This window comes from Choloepus didactylus, chromosome 2, assembly GCF_015220235.1.
Source record: "Choloepus didactylus isolate mChoDid1 chromosome 2, mChoDid1.pri, whole genome shotgun sequence".
NCBI classification, from domain to species: domain Eukaryota; kingdom Metazoa; phylum Chordata; class Mammalia; order Pilosa; family Megalonychidae; genus Choloepus; species Choloepus didactylus.
Genome location: NC_051308.1, coordinates 228,100,905 through 228,114,140, shown reverse-complemented (window position 1 = coordinate 228,114,140; position 13,236 = coordinate 228,100,905). Strand labels below are relative to the sequence as shown.

Below are 13,236 nucleotides of genomic sequence, written 5' to 3'. Positions count from 1 at the left end.
GACAAGATTCTAAAGAGTGGTGGTTGCAGTTTGGAGAAGTATGCCCTACATCTTGGAGTGAGGTGACTTTTTTTTTTTTTTTTTTTTTTTTTTTGATATCTTGGCCAATAATTGATCAGTGCTTGAAGGTTCCCTGGGATGCTTTTTGGAGTTTTGTACTTTCAAAGATAATAGCAGGTGTCTCCACTTAGAGGGAATAGGAGAGAATCTTGTAGAGCTAGTTCCTTAACAATAATGGAGCTCCAGAATGGTCTCAGGGGGGGCAGAAAAGACCTGGTTTGTCATGAAAACACCAACAGAAGCCTTTGGTTCCACAGTTGCTTTTTATTTGTTTCCTGGAAGGACAGAGAGAAAATGGGAATAGCAGAGATATTGAAGTGAGAGAAGAGAGATGGGATTGTTTAGAGTAATACTCATTTGTTAAAGAATGTGTTTGGGGATCTAGTGTTTGTCCCAGGTTGGTTGACCAGTGCTATAATTATGTTTAACATAGGTGTTCATTCATTGGCAAAAGGGGAGTTGGGGTTGACCTGACGTTGCCAAAAACTACATCTGTTAAAGCGAGCTCTTTTATGGATTATTAAGAATCAATGTGTTATTAATATGGGACCAGTATTCTTTGGAAGTGAAAAGAAAATGTATGAGTAATTTAGGTCGATTTTCAGAGACATGAGCATTATTAGGAAGGTATACATAGGGTGAAAAGTTTGGTACTACATTCAGTTGGAATTGACAGTCTGTAATATCCCAAAGCAAGAAAAGTGATTGAGGAAGGCCCAGGATATTGGGAGAAAGAAGATGAGGTTTCCTGGAGCAGGTATAATTAAATACAAAATTACATTTTTGAGTTAGTCCATTTGGAGGGACAGTGTAAGGTGGAAGAAGTTCTGAGGTTGAAAGGGACTTTTAGGGGACTTTTAGAGGTACCAAGCATTTTATTTTAGAGTGAGGACAACTATGAGAATTTTTATGTTTCAGTCTCTGTTAATGCTACTTACCTACCTATAAACATGGTTTCTGAGTTCTTTTGGTCCTCAGGTGAGATAGTGGGTGTTTGTATGTGGATCTCTGGAAGAGGGATAGGGTGAGGGGAAAGTAGTAGTAGAAAATATTCTTAAATGAGCCTAGTTAGGTAAATAAACGGACCATGAAGCACAAATTATGTATCCAAGGTACCTGTTTAAGCTGTTATGGAAATGGATTTGTCTAAAATGCTTCTTTGTACCTACATGTGAACTGTTTTTTTAACATCTCTAGAATAACAGCAATTTAGAGCTGGAAGGACTCATATATTTTCTTACCCATTTCTTATGGATGAGGGAATTTAGGTCCAATTTAGGGATGACACTTAGATGTCTAAGTATTCAAATGTTAGTTTTCTGTGCAGTCTGGAATGGCAGCCAACTTTTGTGATTCTTACTCCAGTCCTCTATATGAACAGTCCAATAAAGGAGGACTGTTTTTAAGTCCCTTTTCTTAAGTGTGGCTTGAGAAAATAATTTGTTGTTTGGGAGCATAACCAAATTTATTACATTTCTTTGTTCTTGTTATCAGTAACTGAGTTTCTTTTAACCACCCTATCCCCCTCACCCTTACTTCCACTCTTCTTTAGTTCAAGCAAGCACCGTAACAACCCTGTAAAATGTGAACCAGAAAATTAGAGTTAGATAACTAAAAGGTTAAGTAAGACTCGTCTTAAAATGCAGCATCCTTCTAGTTGGAAAGGATCAGGTTTTTTTAAATGCAATTTTATTGAGATATAATCACACACCATTCAGTCATCCAAAGTGTACAATCAGTTTTTCACAGTATCATCATATAGTTGTGCATTCATCACCACAATCATTTTTTGAATATTTTCATTACTCCAAAAAATAAAACTAATAATAAGAATAAAAATAAAAGTAAAAAAGAATACCTCAAACATTTCATACTCCTTCCCCCCATTATTCACTTACTTCTTGTCCTCTTGTTTTCTACTCATCTGTCCATACACTGGATAAAAGAAGTGTGAGCTGCCAAGTTTTCACAATCACACAGTCACACTGTATAAGCTATACAGTTATATGATCATCTTCAAGAATCAGGGATACTGGATTGCAGTTCAGCAGTTTCAGGTATTTCCTTCTAGCTGTTCTAATACACTTAAAAGTAAAAAGGGATATCTATATAATGCATAAGAATAACCTCCAGAATGATCTCTCGACTCCATTTGAAGTCTCTCATCCACTGAAACTTTATTTGTTTATTTTCTCTTCCTCCTTTTGGTCAGGAAGGCTTTTTCAATCCTGTGATGCTGGATCCAGGCTCATCCCTGGGAGTCATGTCCCGTGTTACCAGGGAGATTTACACTGCAGGGGGTCATGTCCCATGTAAGGAGGAAGGCAGTGAGTTTACCTGCTGAGTGGGCTTAGAGAGAGACAGGCCACATCTGGGCAGCAAAAGATGTCTCTGGGGGTAACTCTTAAGCACGATTATTAATAGGCTTATAGCCTCTCCTTTGCTGTAACAAGCTTCATAAGGGCAAGCTCCAAGATGGATGACTCGGCCTATTACAGTGGTGGTCCCCATTGCTTCCAAGAATATCAGGAATTCCCCAGGTGGGGAAGTTTAATGTTTCCACATTTCCCCTCAGGCCCTCAAGGGGATTTTGTAAATACTTTTTATTCTCTGCCCAAATTACTCTGGGATGTATCGGGGTTTCACACTAACCTGTACAAATCAACTGGCTCTCACCCCCTATTCAAGGTTCCATGTGATTATATTGTTTGAATAAACTGACCATTCAAGTTAACTTATAGTGTGCTACGGAAAATACAGATTTTGCACCAAATAAACATCTCTTCCTTTGGTTTCACACAGAAGTTGAGGTTTTAAAACACTGCCAGTATCCTTTTCCCTTTAGTCTGGTTTATCTTAGCTCTAATCAAGTCCGTTTCGTACATATCTCTTACTGAAGTCTGATCTCTTTTTCAGCTTCTTTAAATTTGCTGTATGGGGTAATGCTCACATTCATAGCTGCTGAACTCTGGCTCTGAGTCTCAGGTGTCATGCAGATACCTGAAGTTCCAGGGACTGACCAAGTTTATACAGAAACAGCTCAGCATCTCAGAATTTAGGGACAGCTGTTACAACTCCTGAATAGATGTGACTGCAGAAAGAGCTTACAATCTAGGTACCTTTATCATAAGCCTTCCCCTGATAACCTATGCTGTCAGATTCAGTTACCAGAGTTTGCACATTATGGTTAGTCCATATAAGTGAGGCGTTCTAATGTTTGTCTTTTCGATTCTGACTTATTTCACTCAACTTACTGTCCTCAAGGTCAGTTGCATACTTAGTTGCATACCTCACAACTTCATTTCTTGCCGCCTCTCAGTATTCCGTTGTATGTATACACCACAGTTCACCATTCCGTTTATCATTTGATATACCCTTAGGCCACCTCCATCCGTTGAAAATCAGTATCACTTTTTAATTATAAATTAATTTAACGAAGTTAAGGAAACAATGAATTAGTCTTTGCCAAGTTCTGCAGATTTGGCACCACTACGTCCCATTTTCAAGAATAATTGGTCAAACAATGTTAGTATCTACTGAATTTGTTATGGGTTTTATGTTCTATTTGCAAATAAAGCAGCTAGTCAAAGAAGGCATATTATTAGGTCACTTGGTACAGCTCTATACCCAGTAACATGAATTTTGCTTATAAAACCCCCAACAAATCAGCCAGTGTTTTCTTGACACTGTTTTGAATACCTTAGGGGATCTTCATCTCTCTCAAATGGATTTGTTTGCAACAAGGCTCTTATCTTGGCTCTGATAGGAAAAAGTTAGATTAGCACAGATCAAGGAGATTTTAATTCTGGATTCAAAGGAAATGTTCTTTGAAGAAGAAACGATTTCTGAGAAATCAAATTGAACATTGAGGTAAACCACTGTCTCAAAAGTTTCAAACTTGAGCAGTATTATTTGTGTAGCTAGGCGACTCTGCTCCTATAATGCCTCTGAACTTTCTGTAGCTCTTTATCCAGGCTGCTGGAGTAGAGCAGATGTTCTAGAACACATCTCCTGTCACTTTTTCCAAGAACCACTTCATTGGCAAGGTTGCTTATGTAAGGAAGTATACAAAATCAAAGAGGATTAAGTCTTAGGAAGGAAACATCACCTTAGCTTGAGTTGCCCTGTCCCATTTTGACCATTTCCTCGTACACTAACAATGCATTTTTGTGTTTTTAGGTTTTTGACAACTATGCAGTCACAGTTATGATTGGTGGAGAGCCATATACTCTCGGACTTTTCGATACCGCAGGTGAAAACTTAATGTCTTTTATAATGTTTTGGTCTCCAGTTAAAAAACAGTTGCTGGTTGTCTGTCTTTTTTGGACACTTTGGGAAGTTAACATATTAGCAGACCACTTGCTTTTTGTTAGTAGTTAGCATGCTTGTATATCATGCTGGTTGATGCTTGGCCAAGGAGCAATTGCAGACCTGTCAGTAGGAGTTTGGAGTACTCTGGGTCGATGGTGTGGTAGGATAAACTAGGGTGAGAGCATAGTATGTCACACAAACTCCAAATTGAACAAAATCCCTTATATGTGCTCCTTGCAAAGAATTGGGGATTATATTAATGGTTGGGGAGAGACTTAGTAACAATGCATATGAAAATGCCTACTGATTATCTCCCTTCACCCCATTTTTTTTAAGACCAGTGTTTCTTAAATATCCAAGTAGGTTGTAAGTACATAAACTGTATACAGTACTTATTATTTTCAAATTTTAAATTGGAAGACTTTAATTTAGTATATGCTTCTGTGGAATATATGTATAGATAGCTTCTTACAATGTATGTGTAAACAGCCTGTGGTTTTATACTACATCTGAAGATATTATGAAGGCAATAAACTTTCCAAATTATAAGAACAAATTATTTTCTTCCTAAATGTGCTACTTTCTCTGTTATTTCTTTCTTGTTTTAACAGTGCTGCACATCTTAACTTCTGTCTTCTTGCTCTGTAGTCTCTGTTATTATCAGCTCAGTTATCCACAGGAAAATTTTAGAAAGGTGTCTTTTAAGATGCAGGAATTTTCTGCTTTTTAAGTTGCCCTGTTAACTTAAACTTTCTGCTTTTCAGGTTACCTGTTAAGCTTGTTGAATTTTGCTGACTGTGTAGTCTTGTAACCTCTACCATAATCAAGACGTAGAAGATTTCTATTACCCTAAAAAGTTTCTTCTTTGTTCCCTTTTCCAGTTAGTCTCTTTGCTTGACACCTGGCCCCAGGCAACCACCGATCTGTGTTTTGTTACTACAGTTTTGCCTTTTCTACAGTTTCACATAAATGGAATTGTACAATTTGTGATCTTTTGTGTTTGACCTCTTTGAGTTAGCATAATGGGTTTTGAGGTTCATCTGTGTTGTATCAACAGTTTGCCCATTTTTATTACTGAGTAGGATTCTGTTCAGTGAATATAGCACAATATGTTTATCCATTACGAGTTGATAGATGGTTGGGTTCCAGTTTTAAGCCTTATGAATAATGCAGTTATGAACATCTGTGTACAAGATTTTGTGTGGACATATGCTTTTATTTCCCTTCAGTAAATAGCTTGGAGTGGATAAACTTTTAAAGTTACTTTAATTTTTTTTTACTAAAATAATCCATTTTAGCAATCATTCTTAAAGGTGGCTAATGGTTCTTTGGTTAATATTGGTTTATTCAACTTAGGTTGATAAGACTTTACTCTCATTCAGCTTCATTTTTCAACTTTGTTAAATTCCCTCCAACATTTCAAACTGTATTTACAAATTTAGTATATTCAGTTTTCTCTTGTAAGCAATTCAGTTTCTTTGTCTGCTAAGTGAAACATTCCCAAGTTATATAACTTTAGTAAATTTGCTAACTTGTGATTCCCTGTATTTATGTTTTAATTTATCTTAAAAAGTTTGTTTACAAATTTCATAAAATTCTTAACCTTTTTCAATCCCAAACCCTCAAGTTTAAGATTGGTTTCTGAATTACACATTTTAAGTAGGATTCAGAGAATATATCACATTCTTTAATACAGTAGATTATTTTAAATATTATAGACACTAAGGGTAAAATTAGGATAGATTATTCCTAAATGTAACTGAATATTATTAGCAATATAGGATGTAGTTTATTTCATCTCTTCATTAGATTCTGAATCTTCCTAGGGTTATAAGGAAGTTAAGGTTCCATTCACTAAGGAAATAATTTACTATCCCAAGCAAGTTGGGGGTGTCTGTCTCAGCTGGCTAAGGTCACTGAGGGTCAGAGATCTTTTTTGGTAGGCACTTGGAGACGTGAGGCTGTAGGCATCCAGAACGTGTCTTCTACTTTTAAGACATATAACAGGAGACTCCATATCCTTCTGCAAAGGCCTTAATCTCTCGGTCCCTATCATTAAGTCATGCCATTAACTCAATTTTCTTTTTGCTAAAGCTTTCTTCCCCACTGAGATGTCTTCTGATTTCCTTCACTTCTAGATTGTAGACCTGTTCACTGCCAGATTTTATTCTGAATTCTTTTTATAGTGTTTCAGTTTGCCTCTGGTTGCAACTCTTACATATATTTAAATAATATCATTGAAGACCAGAGATTGATTGGGCTCTGTCTCTCTCATGGCTTTATTATTGCTTTTATGGTCATAAATAAAATAAAATTTTAAATAAATTCTTGCCAACTTGTCTCCGGAGTTATTTTATTCTTTTTTTCCTTCATGTTTTAATATTGTGTATATAGTTTTTTGATTAGCTTTTTAAATTTAACATGTTTATCATAGGCCCTTTCCCATGTTGTATAATCATTACCCTATCATCAGTTCCTCTTTTTGTCAAAAGTTTTAATGTTATTACTTATTACAAAAGTGCAGTTTTACTTATTATAGGAAAAAGTTAAAATACAGATAAGAAAAAGGAGAAAACAAAAAGCATCTGTTGAAAGACAATCACATCTTACTGTATATCCTAATACAACTCTTCCTATGCATTCATTGTGTTTGTAGATGGGACTTCTTCCCCTCCCCCCACGCACCTGACTTTTCCCCTATAAAGTATGTGGTGACATTTCCCAATGTTGTATGTCACCGTTACTCATGGTCATTTAGTGGTCCACTGTGTAGCAAATCACACCACGGTTTATTTCATTTCTTCTGTTAAACATTTTGGGATCCATTTGCAGTTTTCTTTTATAGTATGATCTTTACCTGTACAAATATTTTGACACACAATCTTTCTTACCACATTTTATCTTGATTTAATTTGAAACTTAGAGAAAAGTTGCTAGTACAAAGAGTCACCAGTTTTTAACATTTTGTCCCATTCTATATGCGTATTATATCTTAACCATTTGAGAGTGGTTGCATATATAATGCCCTTTTGTGTGTATTTCTTAAGAACGATGATATCTTAGGTAACCACAATGCAGTTATCAAATTCAGGAAATTAACATTTTATATTATATTTTAAACTTTTATCTACAGACTGTTTTCTAATTTTGTCAGTTGTCCCGGTAATGACCCTTATAGCAAGTTTTTCTGGTTCCCATTCAGGATCCTAACATTACATTTTAGTTGTGATGTGTCTTTAGTCGCCTTTAATATGGAGCAGTTCTCAGCTTTTCATGCCATTGGTGTAGTTTAAGAAAACACACTGGTTATTTTATGGAGTGTTTCTCAATTTGGATTTGTCCATTTCTTCATGAATAGATTGAAATTATGCATTTTTGAATGGAATACCACATTAAAGTTGACGTATCCATCTCAGGGTGTCACCTTTTAGTAACATTTGGTTAAGGTCGTGTCCAGTTTTTCTATAGTATGGTTATAATTTTTCCTTCATAATTAATTTGTGGGGAGATCTATTAAGACCATGTAAATATTCTTTTTCTCATTAAACAGCCCTTTGTCTAGATTTAATATCTATTGACAATTCTTACCTCGAATCAGTTTTTCCTTTCATGGTTGCAAAATGGGAATCTGGGTGCTGGATGTGCTCATTGCTACTGAGGTCTGGACAGATCAGACAGCTAAATCAGGGTAAACTGTACCACAGTGAGTTGTTCTAAATATTATTCATCCACTTAAGGAAGAAAATAACATTAGTAAGTATAACCTGGATAATGAGTTTTTAGTGACACTCTAATTCATCCAACCACAAGATTGTTTCTTGCCTTCATCCATTTCATATTTTTATCTCTCTTCTCATTCTTCTTCAGTTAGAAGAAACTTGGTTCCCCAAAAGATCAATGTATAGATACATTTATATGCTCAGTCCTACAGTATCTTAAATAGTTTCCGATGGTTACATCATACTAATAAGAGTTTAAGAATTTGTTTGCAATTCTTTTAATTTCTTTAGATTGATAGTATACGAAATTCAGTGTTCAAAAGTTACTTGGAATTTTTTTTTTTTTTTCGCCAAGCAGTGTGGTTATCTTATTCATTTGAAACACAATTGGGTTCATTTGTTTATATTAGCATTCAGTTTTAGGGTTGGGTTTTTCCCCCCCAATCTCACTGATTTTATTTGTATACATTCTTAATTGTTTCCTTAGGTTACATTTTGAAAAGCTTTCTTTATTTTTTGATTTTTAATCGTGGTAGTCATAATCACTCGGTCATTTCTGGGGTTACCATGGTTTTTTGGTAAATATTATGAAAATTTTAATTTGTTTTCTTGTAATTATAATGTTCAAGTGGAATTCTCTAAGGATATTAGTTTTTGGCAGTATTTTTTTCGTGCCATGAAATCCTTATAGACTTCATATAGGTCATTGTCTTCAGCTCACACTGAAGGGTTCCTGGTGAATTTGAATTTTAAGTAAGAGACTGAGCAAGCAAAAGATCAGCAGCCGGTGATACAGATCTCTGCCTTTTGCGAGCATTAGAAGTTCAGAGGTGAGCTGGTGTGCTGTTAGAGTAGGTTTAATTTAAGAGTTGCAGTCAAAGCCTGTGTCACATAGTAGCGTGAAATTTTCTTGATCATGCTGTGTACCTTAAACAATGCTAAGTGATAGCTCTGTCTGGAGTGAATAATGGTTACTTGTAACATTCTTAGAGGATAAATTTTAGCTGGGTCATTATGATTGGATATTGAAGAATTTTTTATTATTTATCTGTGGGAGCTTACTATTATTATCTTTAAATATAGCACTTGTAGCAGAAGTAGAGGTAGCCTAGTTTTTTTTATTGAATAGTTTTACTTCTTTTTTCCTCTCTTTGAGAAAGATTTTTTTTTATGCTTTTCAGGGCTTGTTCATTACAAATAAATGGACTGACCGATAGTGCTTTAGACCTGGTATTCTAATATTTAAAAAGAAAGGCTCTGTTTGTTTTGTTACAATTCATTTGAGTAGAAAATTGGGTGCATATAAGATTGGACACTCATTTAGATGCTCTCTAGTGATAGGGTCAGGAATGTGGTCTAGGTTCCAGTTTTCACCTTCAGTTACATTGATTACATGGACACAGTGACCAAAATGAAGCCATTTCTAGTTTACACCAAGTTAGGTTTTTTTGAAGTATATTCCATTTGAGTAGGGCTAAGAAAAGGAATGTGAGCCTTCTTTACTTTTTTTTTTTTTTTTTTTTTTTTTTTACAAGTCCTGGTTAACTGTTTTGTCCTCTTAAGTTTGTTTTTTATTGGAGCTTCAGTATGGGATGCTTCAAAGCTCCAGGTAGTATCAGAGCTCAGGTGGTTTTGATTTAGAGAACTATTAACTGTTTGGCTGATTTTGTTTCCTTTAAGCCCATTCTTTAATTTGTAATTCCTTAGGTTTCTGGAATTATAATTTAAGAAGTGAAAGGTATACATTTACTTCTATTGTTTTATTACTACCTTCTTCATTTTAACTTCTCCTTTTACCTTTAATTTTTGTAAGGTATTGTTCTGAGGATACCTTTATTGTCTACTTATGGTATAGTACTTATTTGAGTGGTAGTAATAGTAACATCTTACATTATCATGTTTCGATAGCTCCCTGAAGTTACAATTTCCCTCAATGTTGGCTTAAGAAAAATCATTGGCATACAAAATATTTAATTATTCCTGGAAAGCATAAGATTTCTATAGCTCAGTTTTGAAATTGGAGTGATAAATCCCACTTCTGAGCTCCCCCTTTCCCACTTTTGGAAATATGTATGGGTATTTTAAAAAACTTAATCTGGAAATAAAATTTCAAGCTTGCACAACAGTTGCTAGAATAGTACGAGGAGTCCCCATGCACCCTTTAATCAGATTTACCAGTTGTTAACGATTTGCCTTACTTGCTTTATTATTCTTTTTACATACGTACACATTAATATTATTTTTTTACCTAACTATTTGAGAGTAAGTTGCATATATCATGCCCCTTATCCTTGAATAAGTATGTATTTCCTGAGAACAGGGCCATTTTTTAACATATTTACAGTATGGTTACCAACTTCAGGAAATCTAACACTGATACAATACTTTAATCTAACAACCATATTCCAGTTTTGTCATTTGGCCCAATAGAGTTCTGTCTTTTCCTTCTTCAGTACAAAATCATGTATTGCATTTAGTTGTCATGTCTCTTTAGTCTCTAATTGATAATCAGTTCTTCAGTCTGTCTTTGTCTTTCATGTCATTATTTTTGTAGAATACAGGCTCTCTCTCCTCGCCCTTCTCCTTTATAGGGTTTTCTTCATTTTGGGTTTGGCCACTGTTTCTTGATTAGATTCAAGTTAGGCATTTTGGATTGGAATATTACATTAGTGATGTGTCTTTCTCAGAATGTAAATCTGGAAGTACATGATGTTTATCTTCCACTCATTGGTGGGATGATAATTTTGATCACTTAGTCAAGGTCTTGCCTGTTTCTTCACATGTACTTATATTTTTCTCCTTGAAGCTTACAATCTGTAGGGAAGCACTTTTGAGATCATACGAATATTCTGCTCCTCATTAAACTTTAACTTATTTTTTGAAATACTTTCAAACCCCATAGGGAGAACTCCAGCACACCCCTATCCCCCGGATATCCAAATCCACCAGGTTTAAAGTTTGGTCACATTTGCTATATCATTCTATGATTGCATCTATCTTTCCATCTGTCTCTGTGTGTGTGTGCTTGTCTATTAATCTATTTTCTGAACACTTGACTGTGGATCTTATACATCATGCTCCTCGAACCCTTAATACTGCGCATATACATTTCCTCAGAACAAGTATATTCACTCATGTGTCCACCTTAAGTGCAGTTATCATGCTCAAACTATTTAACATTGGTATAAAGCCTATAATATATATTCTATTTTTTTGTATGTCCCAATAATATACTTTTTTTTTCTTTAGTAGAGAAGTTGTGGGTTTTCAGAACAATCATGCATAAAATACATGATTGCCATATACCATCCTAATAGTAACATCTTCTACTAGTGTGGAGCATTTGTTACAATTGATGAAATCACATTTTTATAATTGTACTATTGACTATAGTCCATGGTTTACTTAGGGTTCACTATGTAGTGTAGTACCGTCACCACCCTCTATTACCAAAACATTTCCGTTGATCTAAATAGGAACCTTGTACATTTTAAGCCCTAATTTCCCATTCTGTATCCCCACCCTATTCCCTGTAACCTATATTCTAGATTTCTGCCTTTATGAGTTTGCTTATTCCGATTGTTTGAAATCAGTGAGATCTATAATATCTGTCCTTTTGTGTCTTATTTCACTCACACAGTGTCCTCAAGGTTCATCCATGTTGTCACATGCATCAGGACTTCACTTCTTACAGCTGAATAATAATTCCATCATATGTATATACTGCATTTTGTTTATATATTCATCAGTTGATGGACACTTGGGTTGTTTCTGTCTTTTGGCGATTGTGAATAATGCAGCTATAAACATTGGTGTGCAAATGTCGGTCTGCATCCCTGCTTTCAGTTCTTCTGAGTTCTTCTGAGTATATACCTGATATATACCTAGTAGTGGGATTCTGGATCATAAGGCACTTCTATACTTAGCTTCCTGAGGAAGTGTCAAAGTGTCTTCCACAGCGGCTGTGCCATTCTGCATTCCCACCAGCGGTGAGTAAGTGTTCTTGTTTCTCCACATCCTTTCCAAAAAACTTGTAGTTTTCTGTTTTTTTTTTTTTTTAAATAGTGGCCATTCTAGTAGGTGTGACATGATATCTCATTTTGGTTTTGATTTGCGTTTCCCTAATAGCTGGTGATGTTGGGCATCTTTTCTTGTGCTTTTTAGCCATTTGTATTTCCTCTTTAGAAAAACGTCTATTCAAGTCTTTTGCCCATTTTTAAATGGGGTTGTTTGTCTTTTTATTGTTGAGTTGTAGTATCTCTTTATATATTCTGGATATTAAACCTTTGTTGGATATATGGTTTCCAAATATTTTCTCCCATTGAGTAGCCTGCCTTTTCAGCTTCTTGACAAAGTCCTTTGAAGTACAAAATTATTCAGTTTTGAGGAAGTCCCATTTATCTGTTTTTTTCTCTCGTTGCTTTTGCTTTGGTTGTAAGGTCTAAGAAACCATCACCTACTATAAGATCTTGAAGATGCTTCCCTACATTTTCTTCTAGGAGTTTTATAGTCTTGGCTCTTATATTTAGGTCTTTGATCCAGATTGAAGTAATTTGTGTATATCGTGTAAGATAGTGGTTCTCTTTCATTCTTTTAGATATGGATATCCAGTTCTTCCAGCACCATTTGTTGAAGAGACTGTTCTGTTCCAGTTGCGTGGACTTGGCAGCCTTGTCAAAAATCAATTGACTGTAGATGTGAGGGTCTATTTCTGAACTCTCATTTTGATTCCATTGATCAATATGTCTGTCTTTATGACAGTATCATACTGTGTTTTGACCACTGTAGCTTTGTACCATGCTTTAAAATTAGGAAGAGTGAGTGCTCCAACTTTATTGTTCTTTTTCAAGATGTTTTTGGTTATTCCGGGCCCCTTACCTTTCCAAGTAAATTTGTAATTGGCTTTTCCATTTCTGCAGAGTAGGCTGTTGGAATTTTGATTGGGATTGTGTTGAATCTGTAAATCAGCTTGGGTAGAATTGACATCTTAATGGTATTTAGTCTTCTAATCTATGAGCACAGAAATGTCCTTTTATTTAGGTCTTTGATTTCTTTCAGCAGTGTTTTATAGTTTTCTGTGTATAGGTCCTTTACATCTTTGGTTAAGTTTATTCCTAGATATTTCATTCTTTTAGTTGCTGTTGTA

At 35.2% G+C, this 13,236-nt stretch overlaps 1 protein-coding gene across 3 annotated transcripts in view; it reads left to right on the top strand.

The window, feature by feature from the left end:
• Positions 1–13,236, top strand: part of CDC42 (cell division cycle 42) — an 80,793-nt gene that overhangs the window by 42,206 nt on the left and 25,351 nt on the right. For all 3 annotated transcript variants that reach the window (XM_037828245.1, XM_037828244.1, XM_037828246.1), the window contains exon 3: positions 4,240–4,312. In XM_037828245.1, coding sequence (XP_037684173.1) covers positions 4,240–4,312 — 73 coding nt within the window. The remainder of the gene's footprint in view (positions 1–4,239; positions 4,313–13,236) is intronic.